We start from the raw sequence: 22523 nt of genomic DNA on the forward strand, positions 1-22523 counted from the left end.
TCATTGTCTCGACTTTTGATTGGTAGGTAAAATGAAAATCAAGGGAGGGTAATCTGAGCTTGCGAGAACCATGACCATGGACCCAGGGGCAAGTGTGGGTAATGCAAGCCCTGGACATATTGAGGATGGGTGTTTTCAGAAGCAGTGTACTACACACAAGAGTTTAATGTTAGTTTACCTGTTTTATAGGCGTCTCATCATTATCATCCTGATAGGACACAAGGCCTGGTTTGCTATCTTCATCCACCTGCTGTTCACCAGCCCCTTCTTCTTCTTTTTCTTTGGCCTCCATCTTTACAGCCAAAGGGAACAATGGCTTGTCCTGACTGGGTGTGTCCAGTAGTCCTGCTGGCTGATCTGATGGTGATCCTTGAGAACCATGAGGTGATGGTCCTCGAGGTCCACCTAGACCTGGAGATAGACCTTGAGGTCCACCCAGGCCTGGAGACGGACCTCGGGCTCCACCAAGACCTGGAGATGATCCTCTTGGTCCACCAAGACCTGGAGATGATCCTCTTGGACCAACCATTTGGCCTGGTGCCTGACCTCTTGGACCTCCCATTTGGCCTGGTGCTGTTCCCCTTGTCCCACCCCTACCAGGGGCTTGACCTCTTGGTCCAGCCATACCAGGAGGTGGACCTCTTGGGCCACCCATCTGACCTGGTGCTTGACCCCTAGGGCCAAACTGTTGTCCTGGTGACTGACCTCTTGGACCACCTTGACCTTGTGCCGGGCCCCTTGGACCACCTTGACCTTGTGCCGGGCCCCTTGGACCACCTTGACCTGGTGCCTGACTTCTCGGGCCACCTTGACCTGGTGCCTGACCTCTCGGGCCGCCTTGACCTGGTGCTTGAAACCTGGGGCCACCTTGACCTGGAGCCTGACCTCTTGGGCCACCTTGACCGGGAGCCTGACCTCTTGGGCCACCTTGACCTGGGGCCTGACCTCTTGGACCACCTTGACCTGGGGCCTGACCTCTTGGGCCACCTTGACCTGGGGCCTGACCTCTTGGGCCACCTTGACCTGGGGCCTGACCTCTTGGGCCACCTTGACCTGGAGCCTGACCTCTTGGGCCACCTTGACCTGGAGCCTGACCTCTTGGGCCTCCTTGACCTGGTGCCTGGCCTCTTGGGCCACCTTGACCTGGTGCCTGACCTCTCGGGCCACCTTGACCTGGTGCCTGACCTCTCGGGCCACCTTGACCTGGTGCCTGACCTCTTGGGCCACCTTGACCTGGTGCCTGACCTCTCGGGCCACCTTGACCTGGGGCCTGACCTCTTGGGCCACCATAACCAGGAGGTCCAGGCTGAAAAAAGAAGAAGAAAAAACACATCAGCCCAAGAAGCTAAGAGTGAGTGAGGTAAAGTCTAAAATCAAGACAGGGTCAGCAGAAATTGTCACAATGGGGAATCGAACCATGGTGTTTGGCTAGAGGAGCAAACACTTCAACCACAAGGCTACCCCAGAGCTCCCAAAACCATAAGAACCTGACTTGAGGTGAAATGGGGTTTAACGTCGCGTCCAAGATTATTGCACTTATATAGCGACGTGCATGCACGTGTGTGTGTGTGTGTGTGTGTGGCTGCTTGTACTAGTCCGGACTGATGCCGATTTATAGTGCTAGCTCACTGAGATACCATGCCGCAGTTTAACATGAATACCCTACTCAGACACAGTATACTGACTCCGAGCCGACCAGTCCTTGTTTTAGCCCCTTAATGCCGAGCGCCAGACAGGGTAACAACAAGTACAATCTTTTAACGTCTTTTTGTATGACGCGGCCCGGGATCGAACCCTGGACCTTCCGCTCTCCGGGCGGACGCTCTACCACAAGACCACGGAGGCGGTCAGAACCTGACTTGAAATGAACATGTTCGAAAATAAAGGAGAGTCCTAGTGTCAGAGAGGGAGCAACACATGCAAATGGCCCAGAGAACACATTTTTTGGCATTATATATGGACAATTCACAGTGAAATCTAACTGTGAAGGGAAGACATCTTGAATATCTTTAGTGAGTGAGTATGGTTTTACGCCCCTTTTTAGCAATATTCCAGCAATATTACGGCGGGGGATACCAGAAATGGGCTTCACACATTGTACCCCCCATGTCGGGAATCGAACCCGGGTCTTTGGTGTGACGAGCGAACGCTTTAACCACTAGACTACCCGACCACCCCTTGAATATCTTTAAATACTGACATCATTTTAAGTGTTTAAATAGGTTAGACAACTCAGAATTGAAATAGAACCCACGGCACAACCCATTTCAATGATTAGGCATCAGCTCTGATACTTAACTCAAGGTGTGCAGTTTACACGACTACTGAGTTATCTCCCTTTCTTACAGGCTGCATCAAGCTCCTCACAGCGATAGCCCATTCGCGGAGCTCTCTATACTATCGCTGCCACCAGTCAAAACTCCCCACTGTGAATAGGTGGCCACAACCATGCTTGGAGTTGAACTCGCAACCGAATGACCTTTATGATTACCAACAAGTGACGACTGTCGTGACGCCGAATACACTTACCCCTGCTAAATTACTTTGTTTGTTTGTCAGTTTGAATTTCTGTTTCATTAAAACTATCGTGTTATTGATATAGTGAGGATAAGGGAGAAGTTGGTTGTTTTTCCGTTAGTCTGCAATCTCGAACCAATCTGATTATCAAAACAACAAAGTAAATTCATCTGGAAAACATGGTCAGTTGTGAACCTTTTCAAAATGAAATATGATGTCATTCCCAAAGACATAAACAAAAGGATAAACGTTACTACATTTGGGGTAAGAGGGCAAATTTCAAGATTTTTGTAATGGCCGCGCCCACACTAATGGCAGCGATGTTACCGAGGGGTAACGAAGGTGTCACGCGCTGGGAAGGAGATTGCAGGCTGCATTTGACAAGGCAGTACTTCCTGTTTTGTGCGAGGATAAACATGCAGTCTATCTATACTGAACAAAGTTAGGGATCATGAACATTTTGGGGGCATCTTTTGGTTGCACTCAAGACACAATTTCATACAAATATCCCCAAAAATATCATGAATATTTTTTGTTCAGTATATATGTACTGTAATATTTTGTCTTGAATCATGAAGCATGATGACCTAATTATTTCCTCCGCATTATCTCCCCCTGCCTGACTTGTCTCCCTTTAACAATCAAATTGTTGTGTGATCAGCTTTACGTACCATCCTTGAGCCTCCATAAGGGTATGGCCCTGGTCCTCTTGGGTTCCTGAAAAGTAATTTACAAGAAATACAAATGGGATTAAAGAATAATTTCAACACGACTTCTCTATCATAACTCAATTATTGCTAAAAAGATATGAGTGAGTGAGTTGGGTTTAACGCCGCTTTTAACAGTATTCCAGTTATATCGCGGCGTGTCAGCTTAATGTGGGAGGAAAGCCCGAAGTGATGCAGGTCTCAGACGTTTACCACTTCGGTGAAACCCACGAGCACGGGTATGGTGCTGACAAACCTAGAAACATAATCAGGGCGAACCGGGATTCGAACCCACAATCATAGGTTTCTGGCGTGCCCAAGGGACGCAACTCTGCACAGTGAATCGCGGCGCCTTAGACAACTGAGCCACCCGTGCCCCCTAAAAAAGATATGAAAAATAATCATTATCATTGATTACATATATATATATGTACCCACCTACAGAGAAACGCGACTACCATTCATGTTGGTTAATATATGAAGAATTATTTACAGTCAAGTCTCATTAATCCGACACTCGTTAATCCGACACTAATGATGGGAACCGATTAAATCAGTGCTATTTAGACCCGTTAATCCAACAGTCTCGCACTCCGACTCAAACACACCTAATTTGCAACAAATTACCAAAATCACTCATTAATCAGTCTCGTTAATCCGACACAGTGATCAGTGTACTCCGTAGTCATCTTCCCGCGAGTACACAGACCCTTGATTTGATGCGAGACGAGTCGGCGAGTAGCTGCATATTTCAATGGCTGCAGAGATAAACTTGCTTAACAATAAACAATTACTGCTTAAAATAAACAAAACAGGATTAATCACATGCCTAGATTACCATAAAATCGGATACAAGTTCTCGCTACCGCTGAGGACATCCCATTACAAGTCACGTCAGAACGACCTTTCGCGAACATTGACCCACCAATGAAATTACTAACAGGAAGTTAACATTAGCCACTAAGAAAGCAGCTTTCTTAAGCATTGCAGCACTAGTTTCAAATTGGCGGCTTCCATTCCAGACTGTGCTTTAAAAAGTATTTTGCATGAAGAGGTTGCATGATTAGAAAACATATTCCGCTAACAATATAACATTACAATATGAATATTGCCCTTTTCCTCTTTTTTTATTACTTGTTTGAATTGTTATCTATCCTGTAGTTGTCCGATTTTCGATCACGAACGTTGATACTACCTAATTTGGTTTATCCGACATAATCATATGCAACCAACAATGGCGGATTAAAGGGACTTGACTGTATATTCAAGAGATATCACATTCGTTTGACATGCAATTGAACCTACTGGTATGTTGTGTGAATTAGCGCTCATGAACGCATCACATGTGAAGACACAGATCCATGATGCACCATTTGTCTCGTGCTGGATTAGCGTGTAAAGTTTGGAAATCACGTGCAGCATATCGTGATAAGAATATAGACATTCTGAGGTAACACTTGACTGATTGTTAGTTTTATCATGAAGTGGTACACATTGGAAACATTACTTCTTAACGTACACACTTCTCAGTGTTTCTATGGTTCACGTTTCTTTTGGTGGTGAGTATATGTGTCCTATATATATGTATTTATTATGCCTCAAAGTGAGTTTGACCAATAAGAGGGCAGAACTACTGACCCCATATGAGCCCGTATACCGTCAGTAAATTCCAAGATGGTTGTTACTGACCTAAAATTAGACCGTATACCGTCAGTGACAGCCATCTTGGATTTCCCAACACCCACCTCACATATTTCACATGGAAATTCTGGCACAGAAATTCGTTATTCAACACTGTTTTGTGTTTTACTATCATTAATTTTGATGTGCAAGGACGTTAATGTTTTTTAAAGGATCACGTTCGTGACTTCAATAAAGATTATATAATGTTAAAATTATCAACAAGGTATGGCCTCTGAGGTTTGAAGAGTAGTCTCCCTTTGACCCTTACCGTCTTAGGTTGTAAGCGTAAAGTTTTCATTTTGACATCATATTTGCGATAGTGAGTGAGTGAGTGAGTGAGTGAGTTTGGTTTTACGCCGCTTTTAGCAATATTCCAGCAATACCACGGCAGGGGGACACCAGAAATGGGCTTCACACATTGTACCCATGTTGGGAATCGAACCCGGGTCTTCGGCGTGATGAGTGAACGCTTTAACCACTAGGCTACCCGACCGCCCCTATTTGCGATAGGGATACCAGATGGTGTAAACTTTTCGGCATAATGAATTCGTTATGGTGTCTTTAGTCATGTTAGTTGCCGTGTACGGTGTCATATTAGGTTAGCAGAAAAATATAACTAATATGATTAGGAATCAATAGATAAAGTAAATGATTAATGTACTAAAGAAACGAAAAACTCCTGCCTTTATTAGGTAAACTTTTCATTCACATTTGACCATAAAATCCTGACTTACATTGGCCCTCCGAAACCACCACCTCGGCCCCGGTCTGCCATGGCCCCACGAGGTCCACCCCGACCTCTTGGCCATCCTTGAGGTCCACCACGACCTCTTGGACCTCCAGGAAACTGGCCCTGGTTTAGATCTTCCTGGAAGTCCTCGGCCATTTCTTCCTCTGGAACTGCCTCTTCTTCTTCTTCCTCCTCTTCTTGCCTGTGATAAATAGTGAAACAATAAATACTATGTGTCTCTGGGCTCATGCTAAACACGTAAACCAAACAATTAAAGGTTAGTTTGTTTGTTGTTTAACGCCGCACTCAGCAGTATTCCAGTGCATGTGACGTGCATTCACATATCTGTCTGTGTGTGTGGCTGCTTGTGCTAGTCAGGACCAATGCCGATTTCATAGTGCTAGCACACTGAGATACCATGCCGCAGTTTAACATGAATACCCCACTCAGACACAGTATACTGACTACGAGCAGACCAGTCCTTGTTTTAGCCCCTTAATGCCGAGCGCCATCTCAGAAAATGATATAAGGTAAGAAATGATACTTTTTACTCAGTTTGCGATACAAATTGCAATCCACTGATGCATCGGCGTATCGTTTCACTACTAGGAAGTATCTACATGAGCTTTCCTCCATGGTTTAATGAGTGCCTGGTGAAGAGTCGATAACTGAATTGAAACTAGATGTTACGTGGTCTGAAATGTTGCCATGCATTCTAAAGCTCAAGAGGAGAAATAGAAACTTCAGTATAACTTACATCTGATCCCCTGGACCGCCAAACTGAGGTCCACCGAAGCCTGGTCCATGGGGAGGTCCAAATCCTCCACGCATGCCTCGGCCTCTGTTCATGAAAGCCCCTCTTTGTCCTCTTGGTCCCTGGAATGGACCGCCTCGTCCCCTTGGAGCACCTGGGGCAAGTCCTCCCTGATGTTCATAGTTCTCCTCCTGTTCCTCCTCATTTGCCTCTTCCATTTCATCAATTTCTGGGTTTTCATGTCCTTCAAAGGTGATATCCATTAAAGGAGTCGGTCCTCGCATTCTATTTTGATGAGGACCCCTTGGTTGAAAACGTGGTCCTTGTCCTCTCTGGAACCTCTGCACATGTGGACCTCTTGGCCCTCCCCACCTTGGACCGCCTGGTCCTTCAAAGGAACCCCTCAGACCACCAAATCTGGGACCGCCAAATTGAGGCCGTTGGCCCATTTGTCCAAAATTCTGATTCTGAACAGATGGATCCTCTTCTCCATAATCTTCAACAGTTTCCTCTTCTGCTTCAGCTTCTTCTTCTCCTTCATTTCCTTCTTCCTGCTGTACAAACTGTCCTTGCATTCCAGGTCCTTGATGGCGGAAACCTGGACCTTGATTAGGACCACCTCTACCTCTACCACCCTGGAAAGGAGGCCTGCCTTGAAAACCATGAGGACCTGGGGGTCTTTGTCCTCTAAAGTTTTGGTTCGGAAATCTTGGCTGTCCTTGAAAACGAGGACCTCTTGGCCCAGGGAATCTGTTCATATCTTGCTGGAACGGCTGGTTACCATGGTTACTTGGAGGATATCCTTGTTGGTTTCCATAGTCACCTTCCTGTTGTTGCTCTTCATCCTCATCACCAAAACCTTCCTCCATATCATCTTCATTCAAATTGTCCTCCTTACCAGCCTGCTCCTCAAAGTTTTCAGTATTGGTGACTGGACTTCCCTGGAAGCCTTGATTCAGAGCCTGGTTGGGAAACCGGGGTCGATTTCCTGGACCACCAAATCTTTGATTCATTGGCTGTTGATTGGGAAAACGACTCTGAGGTCCACCAAATCTAGGAGTGCCGAATCTTGGAGGTGGTCCTTGAAAATTGCTAGGGCCCCTGATGCCTTGCTGACCCGGGAATTGCTGGTTGCTTTGCTGTCCGGGAAATTGCTGGTTGCCTTGCTGTCCAGGAAATTGCTGGTTGCCTGGGGGTCCCTGTGGAGACTTTCCTGGGAATTGCTGTTTGCCTTGGGCTACCTGTGGAGACTTTCCTGGGAATTGCTGGTTGCCTGGGGGTCCCTGTGGAGACTTTCCTGGGAATTGCTGTTTGCTTTGGGATTCCTGTGGAGACTGTCCTGGGAATTGCTGGTTACCTTGGGCACCCTGCTTCGACTGTCCTGGATACTGCTGATAGCTTGACTGAGATTCTTCAGGTTGTTTTGGAGCAGGTTTTTCACTTTCTCTTTGTTTCTCTATGGCTGTCTTACGATCCTGGATATCTTTTCTCCTGCTTTCCATCTGTTGTTCATACTGCTGCCACTGCTGCTCATACTGACGAAACTGGTCTTTGTTGGGATGATCTGAAAAACAGCATTACAGTCCATACAGCTTTGGGGGCGGTCGGGTAGCCTAGTGGTTAAAGCGTTCGCTCGTCACACCGAAGACCCGGGTTCGATTCCCAACATGGGTACATTGTGTGAAGTCCATTTCTGGTGTCCCCCGCTGTGATATTGCTGGAATATTGCTAAAAGTGGCGTAAAACCATACTCACTCACTCACTCACTCAGCTTTGGTTTTTTTAAGGCTTTATTCAGTAATATTCCAGCTATGACAGTGGCCTGTAAAAGTAAATCTGGACCTTAAAAACCAGCGATTGATATTATGAGCTACATCCATGCTGTCAGGGAAAGATGACATTCTATCAAGAAAGTCATCCATTTCAGTTGACCATTCATGACAAGCATAGTTTACTGGGGCTCAATTCTACACAGAAACCCAAAAGGATTGTATGATTGAAACAGATAATTTCAGTGATCAATTAAGATTTTTGGTTTGGTTTTTGTTTTACACCGCACTCAGCAATATTCCAGCTATATGACGGCGGTCTGTAAATAATCGAGTCTGGACCAGACAATCCAGTGATTGACATCATGATTGATCCACGCAATTGGAATCGATGACATGCATCAACCAAGTCAGCAAGCCTGACCCTCCGATCCCGTTAGTCGCCTTTTACGGCAAGCATGGGTTGCTGAAGACCTATTCTACCCCGGATCTTCACGGGTCGATCAATTAAGAAATGTCAGGTTGTTAAGAAATGTCAGGTTGTTGATCATACTTTCATTAACACATGGAGTGGTCAAATTGATGGAAGTTGGCAGCATCTTACCATTGTAAATTTTATGCAACTAGAAAATAGGGGTGACTATTGGTCTGGAAATCACTATTGCGATAACTATTGATATTGAAAGAAACTATTGCGATAACTATTGATATTGCAAGCAACTATTGCGATACATATCGATAGTTTTCAGTGTATCATTTTAGACAGATTTTAGAGTTGAATTTAACCTTGGAAAAGAAGTTTCCTTTGAATGTGATAACCATAACAACAAATTAAAAGTAAAGTTTGAGATATGACTGATGTGTTTTTTCTTTACCCTAATAATTTAAGAAAAAGAAACTTACCTTACCACGTGTTAATTACTACCACTCATGATCAAAAGAAAAACAAATTTGAACAGCATTGCATGTATTTTATTGATATGGTAAATACAATCGAAACTATCGATATTCCTAAATGAAATCGATACTATTGATCAGAAACTGATTTAACAATCAATTTATTGACTTTAAGTGCTTACCAATAGCAATATATCGATATTTCTGTTTATCGTGACACCCTACTAGAAAAATTAGTAAAATCTAAATATTTTTTACATTTGTATACTTATCCTGCATTACTCCGTATTGCATTTACTGCTATGTTTGACAGAGAGACGAACTGTGTGAGATCCAGCTGCTGAAGAAAGTTGTCCCAACCAGCCCAGGAGGCAGCGCCCTCTCACAGTCGGCACGTGACCCGGAAGTCATGACGTCACACAAAAAGACATAACTGCTTTAAACATAACATCTGAAACTTCGTGGGGAGGTAGCGTAGCGAAAGGGAGGGCACTTAGACTTCGTAATGCAGGATAAGTATACAAATGTAAAAAATATTTAGATTTTACTAAATTTTTTAACTTATCCTGCATTACTCCGTATTGCATCTTTATCAGACGGCTTGGCTGGTGGGCATACCTGCAGATGTGAACCATATTAAACCCTCGTCAAGGTCCGATGAATCCGCACCGCATACAAGTGATGACCGGAACATCTACGACCATTCCTGTCTTCAGGAAACAAGAGTCGATGCAAAAACGAAACGCCCGAATAGGTAACCGACATACAATGAGGCGTGTAGCCAAAATATATAACTTACCGAAGAGCGAAAGCGAAACGCAGTAGAACCCTCTAATCTGAGGTGATAAACACCAGAGAGTTCGACGGGCCCCGCTCGGGGAATCGAAGAATCAGCGGCGTCGGCGGCAAAATCTACGACCAATCCCAAGAGCGAATGCGAAACGCAGGAGAGCCCTCTAGGCTGGAGGCAAGGAACACCGGTGAGGTCGACGGGCACCGCTCAGGTACCAGAGAAGCAGCGGCGTTGGCGTCGGCGCCGGTGTCCACATCTACTACCATTCCTGTCGTCAGGAAACGAGAGTTGATGCAAAAAGTAAAACCCGGATAGGTGACAGCAATAGAATGAGTCGGGTAACCCAAAACTAAAACTGACCTAAGAGCGAATGCGGAACGCAAGAGAGCCGTCTCGTCTAGGGTGATAAACACCAGAGAGGTCGACGGGCCCCGCTCAGGGTATCGGAGAATCAGTGGCGTCGGAGATAGATGACCTGTTGGGCTACAACCAGGGACCAAAACTGTGAACGCTGGCGACAACTTTCAAGGCTACATCACTGAAGTAGTGGTTGGTGAAGGCGGTGTCCGATCGCCACGAACAGGCTTCCCTGAACGACGGGATGGAACAGTATACCGTGAAGAACCAGTGTAAATACGATCGCCCTGATCTCATTTTATTTCAGGTAATAGCCTTTGGGGGGAGGGTCCAATCCGGCGGCTCATACGCTTTAAGGATGACCGCCCGGAGCCACAGGGAAAAGTATTCCGGCTGACCAACGACAGCGACGAAGGGGAGACCGGCAGAAAAAAGGTGTTTCCTAGACTTGCGGCAGTCTTTAGATCGTAGAATAACCTTCAGTGCCCTTACTGGGCATAATGACGCTCATCCTCATCCTCGGCACCCACACTGGACGAGGGGGGAGGGGACAAGGAATGATCTATCAGGCTGTCCTGGGAGTTGAGTCTTTACGCTGACGTCCCAGTACGGTCCATGATGAACGGCGCCCTGGGTACCGCATTCGAACCGGGCATGGGAGACGTCGAGGGCGTGCTGTACATGGACTCGAGCGGCAGTAGTCAAAACCAGTAGAAACACCCGTCTTCTACTTAAGGTCGTAGAAGGAAGACGAGGGGAGTGGTTCGAAGGGCGTTGAAGACCACATTCAGATCCAACGCAGGCGGTCCGAACTTGGTATTCAGGTCTTCAAGACTGAACGAGCGCAGCCAGGCCCGTAGGTCGGGAATTTTCGTCTTTCTCCGATCGTCCGGGATGGCCAGAACGGAGTAGATGGCGACCAGGTATGTGGGGGTGGTAAGCCCTTCAACCGACGGGTGCTACACAAGTACAGAAGGAACTGATCCAGAATCTGCGGTGACGCTGTCATCGGATCCTGGTGTTTGTCAGAACAAAATGCCTGGAACAAGCATCATTTATCAGCATACAGTCCCCCTGTAGATGGACGGTGGGCTGAAGCAATAGCCTTGGTCGCTCTAGCCGAATAGCCCTTGGCTTTCTGCATGTGTGTCAGGCGTGCAGACGATAACATGCGGGTATGAGGGTGTGGCAACAGACCGTGTGGTTGGACCACACAGGAAGTTCCAGGGGTTGTCTCTGGCTATGTTTCGGAGGTCGATAACCCAACTTCTGGCTGACCAATAAGGCGAGACCAAAGTCAATGGCAGGGGTCGAGTGGCCTGGATCTCTGAAGAACCGTGGGAGGGAGAACCGGAGTCGGAAAAGCGTACGCGCGTAATCCTTCTCAGGAACGATGGAAGGCTTTGACTGCCACAGCGGTCGTATCCGGCACAGGTGGAATGGAAGACGACTGCTGGCCACATTCAGATATGAGGCAAACAGATCTAGGGTTGGGGTGTCGACCGTTTCACATAGTCTGGCCCGAGGCGCCGGAGAGCGTGAGGCGTTGGAGAGCTTGAGGCGCCTGGAACGCCTAAGATGGGGATTCTCGGGGGCGCCGGTCGAGTTTGTAGCGCCGGGAGAGGGGCGAGAACTCTGGGTCCGCAAACACCACACTACGGTGACGTCGTCAGTGGACACGATCAACAGGGCGTGACCGAGAATGCACTGTCAGCAAGTGCCGTCCTGGATAAGCATTTATCTCGAGGCTGTTGATGTGCCTATGGTGTTGATCTCTGGATCACAGGTGGTCACAATGTGGGCTGGCGTGGGCCACTAGCCACTGACAAGGTGGCAGGGGAGGTAGTCAGCAACAGGGGTCTGCGATTGCGTACCGTCGGTACGATTCGGAAAAAGGTGTGATCGCCTGCGAGCCAACCTCAAGTAGACGAAGTAAACTAGCTTCACAATCGACCGCCGGGGCATCGACGTAACCGGGTAGTAGGAAGTCGAGGCAATATGGCCATTGCACGAAGTAATGAGATCGTTTTCATCCCTGAAGCGGCGTATAAGTACTCCTGTTCTTATATCGAGGTGACGATGGAGGACGACAACACGATACGAGGCAGGTATGCAACAGGGGTCAGTGGGACGGCCGAGGGACTTTAAGTATCAAATCGACACTGTGTCCGGTAGTCAAGGCGGAAGATAGGAAGGTGTCGTAGTCGAAAAGATCAAACCGGACGAAGGAAGGCGATCTTTTCCATCCCTTGAACGCCTATAGGCGCTATCGTTCTTATAGCGAAGGGTTGATGAAACAAGGTTCCTCGTGACAGCCGTGTTGGTAGAGGAGGTCTATTGTTTCCAACATCCGTGCATGGATGGACTGCGACAGGCGCCTGGTTGAGTGGTATCACCAAGCGTACAGGTAGACATGGAAACCAATCTGTAGAAATACATGGCACCCCTTGCCATGGTAAGTTGACCTAAATCCGGTCGGAGTTGTTGACAGTCCGAGTACTTGACACGTGACATGTAAATCACTCTGCGCAGTAGCCGAGAAAACCGCCTTGGAGTCGGAACTGAGGTGCAAACTCCACACACAGACAATCCTCAATGAACTGTGTGAGAGACGATCAAGTGGTGTACCCGAGTTTTGCGATAAAACACGGAACCCCATGGGCGTCGTGTAAAACCCGGGGAGCGCCGAGGAAGAGTCTCTCTCAGGAACGCTGGCGCTAGGGTAGGGTAGAACAGCGTTGATGTCTGCGATGTCGACGAAGTAAACTCTTTGTAAGTGGATGTCGTCATCGAATCTGATACAGACGCTGTTCACATGACGCTCTGTTTCGATGGAAACCCGCAGGTCATCTCTCCGGAATCATAGCGCTTTAAACGACGGGATTATGGATAACGTCTCAGTGGGCAAGTTGAATCAGACCAACTGTCTATTGGTTGAAATGATTCCACCCAGGAAGTAGTACGATAGTCACGATCCCGAAGACCGACGGGAGAGTAGCGACAGGAGCGGCGACAGTTGTTTCACCATGCTTCTCCGTGTGACGAGTTATGAGACGGCAGCAAGAGAAGAGGGCAGTGGCGCCGGGGAGGCGATTGCCGATGGTGCCCCTTAAGCCGCAGTAGAAGATCGGATGGTCGGCTCGTTGATCTGAGCTTGATAAAGCTTGTTGATCTGAAGCTTGTTGAGCGCCGAAGACATCAGAGGATGCGGAGGCGCCGGAGCGCGGAGACATCAGAGGCGCCGAGACATCAGCGGCGCCGAGTCATCAGAGGCGCCGGTGGCACCGAGTCATCGGAGGCGCCGGGAGCGCCGAGTCATCAGCTTGTCATGAACAAGTCATGAAGCTTGTTGAGCGCCGAGACATCAGCGGCGCCGAGTCATCGGAAGCGCTGGAGGCACCGAGTCATCAGAGGCGCCGAGTCATCGGAGGCGCCGGGAGCGCCGAGTCATCGGAGGCGCCGAGTCATCAGAGGCGCCGAGACATCGGAGGCACCGTGTCATCAGAGGCGCCGAGACATCGGAGGTGCCGCGTCATCAGAGGCGCCGGAGGCGCCGCGTCATCAGAGGAGGCGCCGGAGGCGCCGCGTCATCAGAGGCGCCGGGAGCGCCGGGAGCGCCGTGTCATCAGAGGCGCCGGGGGCGCCGGAGACATCAGCGTTGACGGTGTTGGAGACCGTGAACGGTCGTATGTCGTGCCAGGGGAGGCAGACTCTACGTTGGGAGCGCTGGAGCCGCCGGTGGAGTAGGAGACCGTGAACGGTCGTATGTCGTGCCATGGGAGGCAGACTCTACGTTGGGAGCGCTGGAGCCGCCAGTGGAGTAGGAGACCGTGAACGGTCGTATGTCGTGCCATGGGAGGCAGACTCTACGTTGGGAGCCGCCGTGAAGCTCCGCTGAGCGCTGCTGCCGTCAACGTATGTGGGGGTCGACGAGCACGTTGAGCGAGGTGTGTCCTGGATACTCGCATGAGCTGAAGGATCACAGCGACGAATGACTGCAACATCGGCACTGCCTTGTGAAAGTACAGGGCGTCGTACAATCACGGCAGAAAGGGGCGGCCCCGGCCAGATTTGTTCCCGCGGCAACAAGTGCAGCGAGGCAGAAAATCTGGAATTTAAGCAAAACATAACTATGTGGCAAAGCCACAAAGTGCGGGAAGCATAATGTGTGGCCAATCACAAAGTATGGGAAGCATAAAGTAACTCAAAAACAGTATATTTTATTAAAGTTTATGAGATAAACAAGTACGCTAAAAGGGAGCGAAAAGGCAAAGCCTTAAGCAAACACGTAACCATGTGGCAAAACCACAGAGTACGGGAGACATAATGTAACTCATAAACTTCGTATTATATTGAAGTTTATGAGAAGAAACAATTACGCTTAGAGGTAGCGAAAAGGCAAGGCTTTAAGCACACCAAAACAACATACATAAATGTAATGTATTACCCAAGCCAAAGAGAGAATTCAAAACGCAGATCACGACATTACGTGGCCACGTGGTGAATGGCCAAAATGGCGGGAAAGAAAACAAAATGGCGGGAACAACATTGCGCCCGTAAATTACTGTGACGTGAGCCACAGACGAGCGATAAACGTTACAATTTACGAATGGGAAGACCCTAAGGTCACGGCCCATAACAGGTAACAATGTAGCAGCATATAATGAATGTAGAAACACGCAAAATATAAAAAACAAATAATAAGCTTTAATTTCCACAAGGGATACAAAGTACGTCCGTCCGTGGAGGTGACAAAGCAGTTATGTCTTTTTGTGTGACGTCATGACTTCCGGGTCACGTGCCGACTGTGAGAGGGCGCTGCCTCCTGGGCTGGTTGGGACAACTTTCTTCAGCAGCTGGATCTCACACAGTTCGTCTCTCTGTCAAACATAGCAGTAAATGCAATACGGAGTAATGCAGGATAAGTTAAAAAATTGAGTGAGTTGGGTTTAACGCCGCTTTTAACAGTATTCCAGTTATATTGCGGCGTGTCAGCTTAATGTGGGAGGAAAGCCCGAAGTGATGCAGGTCTTAGACGTTTACCACTTCGGTGAAACCCACGAGCACGGGTATGGTGCTGACAAACCTAGAAACATAATCGGGGCGAACCGGGATTCGAACCCACAATCATAGGTTTCTGGCGTGCCCAAGGGACGCAACTCTGCACAGCGAATCGCGGCGCCTTAGAAGACTGGGCCACCCGTGCCCCCACTAGAAAAATGAAATTCAAACCTTTTCTTTGAAAGCTTATTTTGAAACTAAGCACAAACAAGCCTCACCTTTATTCTGATCCTTCCACGAGTCGTACTGCTCCTTCCACTGCTTGTACTGCACATCAAACTCCTTCTCCTCGTCCAGGACAGCATCCATCTCCGCAGACGAAGGAGCAGCTGCTGCGCTGCCTCCTGCTACAAAGTGGGCGAGTCAGTGAGCATGGTGAGATGGGTTCAAGTCCCCTTTGTATAACAGTATTACAGTTATATCAGGGTATGGAAGCTTAAATGCTTAATGAGTGAGTGAGTGAGTTGGGTTTAACGCCGCTTTTAACAGTATTCCAGTTATATCACGGCGTGTCAGCTTAATGTGGGAGGAAAGCCCGAAGTGATGCAGGTCTTAGACGTTTACCACTTCGGTGAAACCCACAAGCACAGGTATGGTGCTGACAAACCTAGAAACATAATCGGGGCGAACCGGGATTCGAACACACAATCATAGGTTTCTGGCGTGCCCAAGGGACGCAACTCACAGCGAATCGCAGCGCCTTAGACGACTGGGCCACCCGTGCCCCCAAATGCTTAATGAGGGAGGATACATGTGATGATGATTTGGTGACTACAGGTATCTTACATGGGAAACAAGCCTTTTGTACGGCTTCAAAAAACATGGGTATAGGTCCCTACCCTTGTGTCTGACAATTAATAGTTTTACGGAGGTGGTGAGAGTTTCACAGCGCTTTTGAGTAACAACAAAACAAAAAAACATTGACAATGCATTAGATGGTTGGATTGAGCATGTGAAATGTTTTGTTGAGAACCCACATCAAATCACAGACTTCCATTCGTCATGTTCATGATTTTGAAGAACAGCAAAGAAAAGTGGCAGCCGATCAGCGTTTTCTTTATAAAACTGATACAATTTACAAATATCTTCATAAGTGAATTTATAAACTATCATGATTATGTCTAAAAGTAATAAAATATCCCAATATCCAATGAAATCTATTACAAAATTAACAAACAGAGAAATCCCACTTACGCTATGAACATGATGAATACAAAACAAGTTTAAGAACACATGATTCTTTTACATTACTATACTTAATCTGTCATGCCATGACAGATTAATCATATTTACATGACAAAAAGCAGGTGTTCTCTAATTTCTTGTGAGTAGTATACACTGCATATACAATGTCTACATTAAGTAAGACGAGTTCTATGGATGAACAATTTCTTTATTACAATTAGTGCGATGTTTCGGTGTAGATCCTAACACCTTTATAAAGCATGTCTACATTAGTTTTGGTCTTTACCTGGTGGCTGTGGCTGCAATGGCTGTGGCTGTGACTGTGGTGGCTGTGGCTGTGACTGTGGTGGCTGTGACTGTGGTGGCTGTGACTGTGGTGGCTGTGGAGGTGTTGGCTGTTGCTGGACCTGAGCTTGTCCAGACTGGCCTGGGTACGACTGGTATCCCCCTTGATAACCACCCTGGTACCCCCCTTGGTATCCTCCTTGATAACCTGCCTGGTACCCAATCTGTGGCTGTCCCATCCATTGGTTCCACTGAGTGTGCTGTTGTGTGTGCTGTTGTGTCTGCTGTTGTTTCTGCTGTTGCCACTGTTGAGCCTGCTTAGCTAATTCTGCCATCTTATTGGATTCTGCATCATCCTTAGGCTTCAGCTCCTGAAAGGTTTTTCACACTATTATATATATATGTTCCAGTGTCCAACCCAGAATTGAAAATCAAGGGGGGACTTGTCCCCCCATCATGTACAAAATAGGGGGGATTTTGAAAAAGTAGGGGGGATAACTGCTTTCTTAAAAAATGTCTTATTTTGTATTATGTACTGGAACATCATCATATAAAAGTGTAACAGATCAGAATAAAGAACTGCTTTTTTTTAGTCACTAGGCCCGGGATCGATTTCCCGTTCAGTTAGAGAAGTAATTACAGTGACTGTGGTTTCATCATTGTCTTTTTTAGAACATCTATTTTGATTAAAAAAGTCTGTATTTTTTTGTTTTTGTGCGACATTTTCACTATTCAAAAGATCGTCTGCAATGAAAGTCGGCGATTCATATTGTGTGATTTCAGAAACGAAACTAAAACGAACTAAAATGCTCAAAAATATTTTCAGAACTATTCAAGAAAGAATATTTATTGTCTTTTAACATCTTTTCAAAGGTTTTTGATTACTAAACAACAAAATACAACATATTTTTGAAGAAAGTTTTGATACTCTTTCTACTAAAGTAAATTAAATTTCGTTTCCCATGCAAATCCTGTCGATAATTTATTCCACAACCCAAGAGAAGTAACTCGTGTTCGAACTTCCGGTTATTATCGATCGGTCTTCGACAGTTGTTTACAATGTTTGCTGTGAACTGTCTTTCTTCGTTAATTGATTAAAGATTTAGTGAGTATTGAATCTAAAGGTAGGGATAAACAGCTGATAAAGTAAGTGACTGTTCAAGAAATTACAGTGCGCGACAGATCGCGCTTTGAGTTTTTTATGAGGGGCGATTTGATTTTTTTTAGCGTGAATCGCGCAATCGCGCGGTCTGGGTTGGACACTGATGTTCTTGCAGTCACTCCAAAATGCATCATAAATATAAGCAGTGTTCGACATAAGGCTTTCCTTGGATGCTCATGGTCTGCTGATATAATATTTGAACCAAGGGTGTGATTGTTAACCTTATAGTGCCTCACAGGCACTTTGGTGTGTATACTCCCAAGGGAGCTGAGAATGAAAATCAAGTGCACACTGATCTATTCACCAGAGTAATATTACTAATAATCATGATAATAATATTTCTAGTGCTTTGAGCGTGCTTCAACAGAATGGATGAAAGCTAAACATGCTAAAGCACATTACAAATATCCATTTATGAACTCACAATTGAAATCCGAATGGATTCGCCCGGTAAAGTGCACTACTCCTAATAACAATATCCATGTACAAATGATGTACTTATTTACCAGTCAATTACTTAAGATTTGCAGGGAAAGGCCTTTAAAAAAACCAAATGAGTCTCATTTCCGACTGAAATAGTCTTCATAATTAAAGATGAAACTCAGTCTCAATGAAGTCTGCAATACTAACCTTAGACTTCTCTGGGCCCTTCTGATCATTATCAGGAGCTGGGGGTGGGGGATCTGGTGGGAGAGGGGGTTTGTCATCTGAAGGCACTGGGGGCTCCACAGGCGGAGCTGGGTTCAGGCCATTTCCTGACGAAGAATCTATGGCGTCCACTTCTTCTTTAGGCAGGGGAGGCTTTTGACTAGGTGGTGGGGGTTGTGGAGGCTGGTTTGGTGGCACTGGTCCTGCTGGCATTTGAGGCATGACTTGTTGCTGCGGCCATTGTCCTTGTTGGTAATACCACTGGTACATATGTTGTTGCTGTTGCATTTGCAGTTGGGGGTTAACATACCCGCCTATAGAAGCCTGTTGCCAATTACCGTACATTGTTCTATCCGTCGTATAGCAGCGACTTCGTTCCTGAAACGTCAATTTTGAGTTATCATAGCCTCATGGTAATGATGGCGGTCTGTTAATATGGACCGAGTTATCTATCTTAGCGGAAGTGCATCAAATAAAATCCGGAATTCAAATTCCATATTCGGACCAAAATCAACCGGGCAGAACCATTAAACACTGCGAATATCTTTGATACTCGTTTCTTTTTCGTTATTACAATAAATAACAAATAATAAGGTTTAGAAATCATATCGTATCAATAATCAATAATTATAATTGTGATCTTGCATTGGAAGAGCCCATAAAAGGTAAAGGTTTTATCTGAGTATAGTATAGAAATCGTACCATATGTGTGTCTGAGCCGTTTCTTTGGACATTTAAGGCTGAAACAAGGGTTGGTGGCAAATGATGTTGGGTGTTATGATAGTACTTAGTTACGGATGAAACTCCGTGCATGAACTCGGTTTATTCCGTTACCTAAACCTAACTTTCGGCGGCAATGAAGTAGTGATTTTCCATGATTTCATTGTACCACGTGGCACAGTAAACGATTTCTTCGTAAAGTTGGGAAAGCATTTTAACATATCAATATATTTCTAAAGCAGCATTAGACAATAAATCTAAATAGTAGGCTGTTGGTGATTCTGAAATGAAGTGAAATGGGGTTTAACGTTGCTTTCAAGACTATTGCACTGATAAAGCGACGTCCATGCATGTGTGTGTGCGTGCGTGCGTGCGTGCGTGCGCGCGCTGCTTGTACTAGTCCGGACTATTGGCAGTTTTATAGTGCTAGCCCATGACTATGTAAATATAAAGAAGGAGTCAGATCATGCTTATGAGTCAAACGAATTTTACACTCACATACATGTCCATGAACCTGTTGCTTCTATTAGTCCGGGACCGCCTCCGTGGTCTAGTGGTAGAGCGTCCGCCCGGATAGCGGAAGGTCCGGGGTTCGATCCCCTGCCGCGTCATACCAAAAGACGTTAAAAGATGGTACTTGATGTTACCCTGTCTGGCGCTCGGCAATAAGGGGCTAAAACAAGGACTGGTCGGCTCGGACCAGTTCTTATTTAAGCCCTTTAATGCCGAGCGCGAGGCAGGGTAACAACAAGTACCATCTTTAACGTCTTCCGGTATGACGAGGTCGGGGATCGAACCACCGACCTTCCGCTCTCGGGCAAACGCTCTTCCACTGGACCAGAGAGTGAGTGAGTGAGTGAGTATGGTTTTACGCCGCTTTTAGCAATATTCCAGCAATATCACGGCGGGGGACACCAGAAATAGGCTTCACACATTGTACCCATGTCGGGAATCGAACCCACTAGACCAGAGAGGGGGTCAGGTTATTCTAAAAATGACAATTCCCTAAAAGAAATCCAGGAATTATTTATGCCCCCAGCTGAGACAAATACCATTATAATTTACAATATATCACCTATGAATGGACATTTTAAGACAGTAAAGAGTATGGCTTATTTTGTTGTTTATAATCCATGTTGGGATATTTTTCCCAGGACTGGCATGTTCTAGCTGATCATTGGCACAACCGAATACACTGTTCCACGCCAACTGTTTCTTTTATATTTGAAACTAGCGCACTAAACTAATATATTTAATGAGGGAATACCAGTTGAAACGAAATAAGCATGGCCTATTCGTGACCAACCGAATAGCTTCTTGCAGGTTACGGAAAGGGGCGAGTGGTGACGAATGAAGCATGGCCCATTCGTGACCAACCGAATAGCTTCTTGCAGGTTACGGAAAGGGGCGAGTGGTGACGAATGAAGCATGGCCATGCGAGGTGGAAGCACCGGTATGCCCCAAGGATTGTTCAGCTATACCATCTGTATTTTTATTTTGTTTCTCATTTTCCGCTTATCCGAAGTCACAATTTCGTAAAAAAAAATTTTAAAAACAAACATTTCTTTATTCATCCGCCAGCTCCTTCTGAAGCCGATCATTGTAGAGGGGAACCATGAGACAATCAGGATGTCCTGTAAACTTTGTCCCATAAGTTTAACTCCGTCCATCTATATTTCAAATGTTTTGTTTATTTGGTTACAACTAATATTATACCCCGTTCACATGCACAACATTTACTAACGTAAGTAATTTTGCACATGTGTAACTAAACATACGTGTGTATATGTAAATTTACTATGCGTTCACATGAAAAACATCTTAGGTGTGTAAATAAAGTATGTAAATTGTGTAAGGCACATCCACATATTCGTCAGTCTGTTTACGATTTTCAACACAAAACAGGGTTTTTTTCCAATTAAAGTTGAATGAGAAGAGATTTACTTCACCGAAAAGTTTCGCGTGAAGCGACGTGTGTTTGATTTAATTTGTAGACAAAGTTTTGACTCCTTGAAACCAAAAGAAAACACCGTCCGCTCAACTCGGTATATCCACATAAAAGTTGGCAACTGTTGACAATGTGTTTGGTGTAGGCTAAAGAACAGATGTTAATTAGATCATCCTCTTACGTTGACATAAACGTTCACATTGCAACATATACACACAGTGCAATTTTACGTTTACATTTGCATCTGCGCCAGACATGATGCAAATTTGCTCCTGGTGTAAATATACACACATGAGTAAACGCGTTCAAATGACAAGTATACTCACGTATGTATTTCTACACACGAATGCACATATACACACATATGTATAGGTGAGGTGAGGTGAAATGGGGTTTAACGTCGCGTCCAAGATTATTGCACTTATATAGCGACGTGCATGCACGTGTATGTGTGTGTGTGGCTGCTTGTACTAGTCCGGACTGATGCCGATTGATAGTGCTAGCCCACTGAGATACCATGCCGCAGTTTAACATGAATACCCCACTCAGACACAGTATACTGACTCCGAGCCGACCAGTCCTTGTTTTAGCCCCCTAATGCCGAGGGCCAGACAGGGTAACAACAAATACCATCTTTTAACGTCTTTTGGTATGACGCGGCTGGTGATCGAACCCCGACCTTCCGCTCTCCGAGCGGACACTCTACCATTAGATCACGGAGGCGGTCTCACATATGTATAGAGGCGCATGTGAACGGGGAATAGGTGACGCAGCTTACTATCAGATTGAATGTAGAGTATGGCTGATAGTGATGAACGCACAACCCTTTCTGTATTTACTAAAGGCCATGAAATGAGACGATATATCAGACGTCCTCTCTGTCCCCAAAATTCGAATCGAGCAAAGACGAAGCCAATAGAATTTGCTACGACCAGCCAACAGACAGGTGCGCCGCTATCAGTGATGAATATTACCTGATACCCGGCGTCAGGGCCAGGTGAAAACGATCCTTTTCACCAGCGCACCTGAGCTAAATTCCCATTGATTTTTACATCACAAACTGAGTTACGGCTTTCCGCGAATTTGGTGCAACTTCCTGGAAGGCCACTTACAAAGCCACAGCATGGACTCTCATCCCATCTTTATGTTCTTCTGGGTGAATATGATATCTCAGAGGCGATGAAATAACTTATTTTATGGTCTCCTATAGTATCAGATGAGCTTAATGCAGAAAAAAAAAATCAAATCATGCAGTTTGTTGCTTTGTCAACATAAACTAACTGTAAACTAATATGCGTGTTGATGAT

At 46.0% G+C, this 22523-nt stretch overlaps 1 protein-coding gene across 6 annotated transcripts in view; it reads right to left on the minus strand.

Moving 5' to 3' along the window:
• The window catches only part of LOC124151106 (YLP motif-containing protein 1-like), a 60872-nt gene extending 41870 nt beyond the window's left edge, over positions 1 to 19002 (minus strand). For 2 of the 6 annotated variants that reach the window (XM_048403163.1, XM_048403162.1), the window contains exons 1-7: positions 18531 to 19002; positions 16740 to 17109; positions 15487 to 15615; positions 6395 to 7955; positions 5642 to 5839; positions 3189 to 3234; positions 179 to 1306 (exon numbers count right to left, since the gene is read on the minus strand). In XM_048403163.1, the coding sequence (XP_048259120.1) occupies positions 179 to 1306; positions 3189 to 3234; positions 5642 to 5839; positions 6395 to 7955; positions 15487 to 15615; positions 16740 to 17109; positions 18531 to 18893 (3795 nt within the window). In that variant the 5' untranslated portion in view covers positions 18894 to 19002. The remainder of the gene's footprint in view (positions 1 to 178; positions 1307 to 3188; positions 3235 to 5641; positions 5840 to 6394; positions 7956 to 15486; positions 15616 to 16739; positions 17110 to 18530) is intronic. The other 4 variants (XM_048403166.1, XM_048403165.1, XM_048403167.1 and 1 more) reach the window with 4 other exon arrangements.
• Positions 19003 to 22523: the final 3521 nt, after the last annotated feature.

Source organism: Haliotis rufescens, unplaced genomic scaffold, assembly GCF_023055435.1.
Source record: "Haliotis rufescens isolate VD_foot unplaced genomic scaffold, xgHalRufe1.0.p SCAF_3, whole genome shotgun sequence".
NCBI classification, from domain to species: Eukaryota; Metazoa; Mollusca; class Gastropoda; order Lepetellida; family Haliotidae; genus Haliotis; species Haliotis rufescens.